The 7101-nt window shown below is 61.0% G+C and overlaps 1 protein-coding gene across 1 annotated transcript; it reads right to left on the bottom strand.

Annotated features, from left to right (window-relative positions):
• On the bottom strand, nt 1-4282 carry GLIS2 (GLIS family zinc finger 2). Its single transcript, XM_007939581.2, has 6 exons — nt 4111-4282; nt 3040-3212; nt 2766-2942; nt 2553-2686; nt 2338-2456; nt 1-800 (listed from the first exon to the last, which is right to left on the bottom strand). The coding sequence occupies exons 1-6, from the start codon at nt 4280-4282 to the stop codon at nt 1-3; spliced, it is 1575 nt and encodes a 524-aa protein (XP_007937772.1).
• Between the last annotated feature and the right edge of the window lie 2819 nt (nt 4283-7101).

Genomic DNA, 7101 nt, shown 5'->3' with positions numbered 1-7101 from the left:
TCAGTTCACCACGGCTGGCTTGAGCAGCACGGAACCAGGGGGGATGACCACCCAGCCCGGAGCCAGCGCCTCTGGGCTGCTGGCTGCTGAGCCGAGTCCGGTGGACAGGTCCAGCACAGCGCCTGGCAGCAGGGGTGGTCCATCAGGGCTGGGCCGGGAGCGGCTGCCCTCAGTCCTTTCGAGTGGCGTCTTGCGGCCCTCCAAGCCCAGGGCTCTGGCTGGCCCTGACGCACGCCCCTTCTCCCCCTCAGCCTTGCTGCCAGCAGAGCCGGCCAGGAGGGAGACCACGGGCAGGCCCAGTCCACTGGCCCCAAACGGGGAGGGCAGCAGCGGGTTCTTGGCCAGGTTGAGCGGCAGGACAGGGCCTGGCAGCCCAGGGCCTATGCCTGCCGAACCCCCGCCACCCCCGCCGTTGCCACAGGCCAGTGTGCTGAGGTCGAGGGGGCCAGGGGCCAGGGGCAGGGGCAGACCAGGCAGGCCAGGGCCTCCGAAGAGGGCGGCGGGGTTGGGGATGATGATCTGAGCCCCACTGACATAGGGGCTGCCGTCGGGGCCGGGCAGGGGGGGCTTGGGGGGTGGGCGCAGCGGCAGGAGCTCTTGCTGCTCGTGGGACACGAAGTGGCCGTGGGCCTTGATGTGCTTGCGCAGCGAGCTGGGGTCCGTGTAGCGCTTGTGGCAGCCAGGCATCTTGCAGTAGTAGGGCTTGTCCACGTAGTGGGTGCGTGTGTGCTTGAAGCGGTCGCTGGAGTTGGAGTACCGCTTGTTGCAGCCCTCATAGGGGCAGACGTAAGGCTTCTCACCTGTGGGGCAGGCCATGGGCGTGAGGGCTCTCTCTCCCCCAGCCCCATATCCCCCAGCCCCGGAGTTCCCCGAGAGCATGGTTGTCCAGTTTGGGTGTCCACCCCCAGCACAGGTGGGGACAGCCAAACCAGCTATGGGGAACTCGGCCCTGCCTGCTGCCGCTCTGCTGGGACCTCAGACAGTGGGAACTACCTTGACCCATGGAACAGTGACTGTGGAGATGACTCACTGCCAGGACCCTGGCTGCCCCTTTTTTCGGTCCCGACTCCAGACTGGCTCTGCATACACTGAGCTCTGCTACTGCGCTGACCAGGATGGGAGCCTCCAGCCACACGTGGCCGTGGAGCCCTTGGGACATGGCTGATCTGAACGGTGCAGGGCCGCGCATGGAAAGTACACACTGGGTTTCAAGACTGTTTTCATAACCAGTTGTCATCAAGAGAGCCCTGGTGGCGCAGTAAAGGCATTTGGCTGCTAACCAAGAGGTCGGTGGTTTGAAACCACCAGCAAGTGGCTCCATGGAAGAAACCTGAGGCAGTCTGCTTCCATAAAGATTGACAATGTTGTGAACCCAGTGGGGGTCGCTGTGAACCAGAAGCAGCTGAATGGTACTTGAGTTTGGTTTTGGCTGGAGTTGTCAAGAAGTCGATTCTGACTTTCGGCAACTCTGTTTGTTAGAGAACGGGGCTCCAAAGGTTTTAAAACCTATCATCTTCCCAGAGTAGATCACCAGCCCTTTCTTCCAAGGCACTCAAATGGCTGACTTTTCAGTTAGCAGCAGATGCGTTAACCATTGCGCCCCCCAGGGACTTCTCATTTCTAATACTGAGATACACTGGGTTCCATAAAACATCTTCCATGATTAATTCCACCCCTGTCTTTTCACGTGGCAATTAGAAAATTGTAAATTACAGATGTAGCTGGCGATCTCTTTCTCTTGGCCAGCAGTGGCCCCACTGTGTGCCAAGGGCGCAAGGGTTGAAGCAGACACCGTCTGTGCCATCAGGAAGCACACAGTCTATAAGGGGAAACACATGATTGTGCTGAGCACCACAGAGGACGACGTGGCTAGGCGCTGAGTAGTCAGGGTTCAACCCACAGGAGGGCTCCCCTCACCAGATGGCACTCAGGCAAACAGATGGGCCTCTAATCTATCTGAATGCCCCTGCCCTGGGATGCCTGCTTCCTGGATGCCCAAGGCTGAGTCCTCTGTAGTCCCCTTCCTCATTCATGCCCCTTACCTGTATATGACCCTCAGCTGTGCGTGACCTCACTTGTGTGCGATCCTCACCTGTGTGTCCCCTCATTGGTGTGACCCTTGCCTGTGTGCGACCTTGCCTGTGTGTGTGTCCTCACCTGTGGGATCCCACCTGTGACTTCACCTGTGTATGACCTCACCTGTGTGTGACCCTCACCTGTGACCTCACCTGTGTGTGACCCTCACCTGTGTGTGACCCTCACCTGTGACCTCACCTGTGTGTGACCCTCACCTGTGTGTGACCCTCACCTGTGACCTCACCTGTGTGTGACCCTCACCTGTGTGTGACCGGTTGTGGATCTTCAGATTCTCCAGGCGGGAGAAGCTCTTGTTGCAGGTGGGGCAGCGATGCGGCTTCTCGTTGGTGTGCGTGCGGATATGGATCAGCATCTTGTACCTGCTCCAGGTGGGACACAGGCAAGGGGAAGTGTGTCAGCTCACTGGTCGCCGGGGCCCAGCCCCCGCCCCAGGGCCCTGCACCAGCCCCCCTCACCTGGCGTTGAAGCCCCGGCCGTGGCGGGCACACCCCTCCCAGTGGCAGCAGTACCCAGCATCCTTCTCTGGCTTGACGTGGTAGTCGTTGACATGGTCCACCAGGTCTTGCAGGAGCTCAAACAGCTGGTTACACTGCACGGTGGGGAGAGCTTGAACCCCACATGGCACCACCCACCCGGCCCCACACCCCTCTCCTCCTGGCCCCACTTACCTTGGCCCAGCGACACACCAGCTGCTTGGGCAGGGGCAGCTCAGGCGAGAGGCACTTGTCCTTAGCAGGGGTGAGGAAGGAGGAAGCGGGCAGGTGCAGGGCACCCCCGGAGCCCAGGGGCAGGAAGAACTGGAAAGAGCTGGGCACGCCGTCCAGGTAGCGCAGTGGCTGGAAGTCCTGGGATGAGGGGGCAGGGCAGGCTACTCAGTGCCCTGCTGCTCACAGGTCCGCCACCCTGTCGCCCTCGCTCTCCAGCCCCTCAGCCCCTCCTTACCGGGGCGCTGGGCACAGGAGGCAGGTCCCCGTTGCCCTGGCGCTCAGGGGACAGTGAGCTGCTGCCGTTGGGGGAGTCCAGCCCGGATGGCGGGGACAAGCTGAGGTCTACCAGAGGGGCCGCTGAAAAGCGGCCGTCCACCTTCTCAGGGAACTTGGGGTTCAGCAGGAAGCCTGAGAGAGAGAGGCACAATGCTGGGGGAGCTGGAGCTAGGTACCCCACCATGACCCTGGGTGCAGACACGTGCCACCTCAGACCACCTGAGCTTCCAGGTGTCTGGGGGCAGGCTGTATCACCGATTAGTGTGACAGGAGAGAGAGCAGCCCCGTGTAAGCTCAGCCAGAGGGTGGCATGGGAAGGGGAAAGAGCCCATTTTACAGATGAGAACAGTTGGGCGCACAGCCTGGGGAAGAGCTCCCCGTCACCCCTTCCCATGCTTCCTGCCTCAGCGTTTCCGAGAGCCTTCTGGCTCCCACATGTAGTGAATCTGGTTTTTGGGGTCCACACGGAGACAGAGCAGAAGTGGTGACTACCACACTGGGCCTGGGCCCCAAGCAGCCCCTAGGATGCACTCACTGGACTCAGTCCCCTCCTATCCTGATTGCCCAGCACACAGCCGCAAAAGGTCATGGAACCTTTTGTTACCGTTGCTTCTAGATCCCACTTCCCTGGGCTTCCCTACTCAGCTCATTCGAAACCCACTGTGTCGAGTCAATTCTGACCCAAAGCATTCCTAGAGGACAGAATAGAACTGCCCTATAGGTTTTCCAAGGCTGTCATCTTTATAGAAGCTGACTGCCACATCTCTTCCCTTAGAGGGGCCGGGGGATTCGAACTGCAGCCAGCTTGGTTAGCAGCCCAGTGCTTAACCACTGTACCACCCGGGCTCCTCACATACGTCACCAAAACAAAAAAACCAAAGAAGCTATTGGGAGGATCAAGGGCAAGGGGGAGGCCTTAAGCGGCGAGGGCCTGCAGTTCCATCTTGGTGGCTGCACAGTGGAGACTGTCCCCATCGCCACTGTTCAATCAGGGCTCAGTGTCACCCCTGCCCTGCCCTGGGTGCAGTACCTGAGGGCGGGGAGCCTGGGGAGCCTGGGGTGGGGCTGCCGTCCACCAGGCCAAGCTCCCTGTGCAGAGCACGGTGGCGGACCACGCCCATCGCCCTCTCCCGCTTCTCTCTCGCCGCCCGGAGCTTGGTGATACTGAGCTTCAGGTCGAGCGGCTCGTCCAAGGAGTGCATGGTGATGAAAGGCTGGGGTCAGGGGCAGCAGGAGGTGAGGGGGGCAACCAGGCTGATCTTCAGGCAGGAACCTGGAAGAGGACAGAAGCTGTGCTGTGACACTCTGACCCCAGGTTCCTCCTCGAGCTGCACCCATTAAAGCCCATGGGAGCCAAGCAGGCAGAAGGTGTGGGGGCAATGGGAGCCTGCCCCCCAGGCAAGGAGACCTGATCAGCCCCGGCCTGCAAGTGGTACAGAGCCAACCACCCCTCCATGGTCCCAGGTCCATCTCCCACAGCCTTTTCTAAGCTCATGGTCTCCATTTTGCCTTGAGGATGAGTTAAGCGGAACTGTCTCAGGTGACAGAGCTGGGAGGTAGCACGTTTGAAAGCAAGTCCTCCCTGGTGCTGGCCAGGCAAGGCCGGCAGTCATTTCCGATTGAGAGGGAAACCACGCCCCGTCTGAGCCAGTCAGGCCACAGAGCAAACTGTGTCCTCTCGTCTGTTCCCAGCAGGCAGGTGTGACTGCTCTGGAGGGACTGAGGCTGGGAGGCTGCCCCAGGCAAGCCGTGCAAAGCCCAGGCAGGAGCTCCAGTCCCGAGATTTCGCCAGCTGGCCATGGGGGATCCCATGGGGCCCAAGCCGGTGAGCGCACCTCCCAGGTGAGGCCTGGAGGAAAGGTGCCCACAAGCACAAGGAGCCAGAAGGCCCTGGACCGCCACCAGGGGGCAGCTGGGAGCTGTGGCCTGCCCAGGCTAGCAGGGGCCTCAGAGGTCAACCCAGTCTAAAGAAAAAAACAAAACTCACTGCCATCGAGTCAATTCCAACTCATGATGACTCCTACTGGGTTTCCAAGGTGGTAAATCTTTACCGAGGTAAATTGCCCAGTCTTCCTTCCACGGAGGAGCTAGTGGGTTTGAACCACCAGCCTTCTGCTTAGCAGTCAAATGCCTTAGACTCTACGCCACCAGGGCTCCTTAACCCCATACACTTGTTACTAAAATCGTTTGAGCCAGGTGTGCACAAAGTGCCTGAGGCTCTCCGAGAGAGCAGGACAGCAGAGGGCAGCCCACATACCCCACACCTCTTCTCCTGGCCAAGCCCCACAGGAACTTTATCGGCTCTGCACCTGACCTGGTCCCCAGCATTCCCAGAGAAGTGCCACTTTGGCCAGGACCTACCATGTGGCTCACAGGAAGTGGTCCCTTCCTTCATTCTCTGCTCTGGCAACATACCCCAAGATCCCACCAGCAAATGGCTAACATAGGTCCCTAGCACGGGAGGCTACCCTTGCTTGGCCTTGGACTCAGGCACATGACTTTACTGGTCCCCATAGTCTTCGTCAGGTTGGAGCTGGTGAGTCCCCCAGCCTGACGCATCTGTGGGATTTGCACCCCCAGAACCCCCAGTGATGCAAGGGGGGCTGGGACCAGACTGCCACCTTCCCCTTCCTGGAGCCGCAGAGCAGCAGGTGAGAGATGGATCCAGGACCGTCCTCAGTGATGTCTGTCTATCACTGTGTCTGCCTGTCCCTCCACCTGTTTATTTTTAGATGTTGGCCCAGCCACCTCCCTGAAGCGCCTCTGTGCTGGGAGTCTGAAGGGGAGGAAGGAAGTAAATATTTATGCTGATTAAGAATTCAGGAGCCAGGAAGGGCTGGTGGCCTGGTCCCTGGCTGGCCCAGGGCCACAGGCCTCCCCGCAGCCCCTACCCCCCACCCAGCCCTGACCTTCCGGGCAAGGAGGCCTCGGGAAGTTTTGGGAACTGGGAAATCAGGCTGCCCAGGTGATACTTGTGAGGCTGCCTGAGCCATCCCTTGGCACTGCCCCCCGCTGGCCTCCCCCAGGGGCTGGGGGGACTCCCTCGGGCCCTGGATGACCTGGTTCTTCAGACCTTCGGGGCACTGCCTCAACCCAGAGCTGGAGAGGGCCCCAGGAGGGGCCTGTCTCCCAGGGCGGGCCCGGGCACAGTGCCCAAGACGGGCAGGGGGGGACTCCAGCCTCCCCAAGCTCTCCATCCCCAGGGACCCCACCCCTACTTCCTGCCCTGGGCTCTGCCCAGAGAGGCAGGGGCTCTTTCCAATGGAAGCCAGAGCCCACCCGAGCCCCCGCCTCCCCTCCTGGGGAAGGAGGAAGGAGCCACCTCAAAAGCCCAGAACTCACAGCACCCCCACCCTGGGGGGAAAGACCTCCTGTGACCCCATTCCTGTTTTAACCTTGGCCAACCTCAAAGTGTCCCCTTGCACTCCCACCCCACCCTCAGCCGGCAGCGGCCAGTTCTGGGCTGCGGCTCCGTTCTTTGTTCCCAGGCTGGGTGGAGGGGAGGCAGGCGAGAGCCAGGTCCACGGGCTCCTAGAAATCTTGGCCAGCCTTCTGGGGCCCAGAGAGGGGATGGGCCCAGACTGGAAGCCTGGGCGGGGCGTCCTGAGATCAGCCAGGGTGTCACCTCCTGTGACACCCAGGATAACCAGTGGGGGAGACACGCGGCTGCGGATTTAGAAGACAAGTGAGATCAGGTGAAGGGCATCCCCGCAGAAAGGTGAACTCCAGGCTCCGGGCCCCAGACAATCTTAATCAAAGGTGCCCACGTCCCCCGTAGCCTTCTCTGAGCCTTGCTGTGTGCCTCAGTTTCCCCGCTGGTTACATGGCCGTGAGATCAGAAAGAAGGGCCCCATCTCTCCGCAGTGCCAGGCGCTAGGGCAGCCAGGAGGCGCTGAACGCGACGCCCCACCCGTGGGGGCCCCGCGCCGAGGTGACCACCCGCTCGGCGCTGCTTCTCCAGCTGCGAAAGGAACTAATTAGAGCGGAGGGCGCAGGAGGAAGCGGCGGCGGCGGGGAGGGA

This window comes from Orycteropus afer, unplaced genomic scaffold, assembly GCF_000298275.1.
Source record: "Orycteropus afer afer isolate SDZICR_OR568_19922 unplaced genomic scaffold, OryAfe1.0 scaffold00061, whole genome shotgun sequence".
Taxonomy (NCBI): Eukaryota; Metazoa; Chordata; class Mammalia; order Tubulidentata; family Orycteropodidae; genus Orycteropus; species Orycteropus afer.
Note: the sequence above shows the minus strand (reverse complement) of the source record. Positions and strands in the feature narration are given on the sequence as shown.

What these genes read in the sequence shown, in the direction of transcription:
- GLIS2 (XM_007939581.2), bottom strand. Translation starts at nt 4,282, where the DNA reads ATGCACTCCTTGGACGAGCCGCTCGACCTGAAGCTCAGTATCACCAAG. An exon ending in CCCAGGCTCCCCGCCCTCAG is followed by an intron (nt 3,213 to 4,110) that starts GTACTGCACCCA and finishes TCTCTCTCTCAG; the next exon opens with GCTTCCTGCTGAACCCCAAG. An exon ending in TGGTGTGTCGCTGGGCCAAG is followed by an intron (nt 2,687 to 2,765) that starts GTAAGTGGGGCC and finishes CCCACCGTGCAG; the next exon opens with TGTAACCAGCTGTTTGAGCT.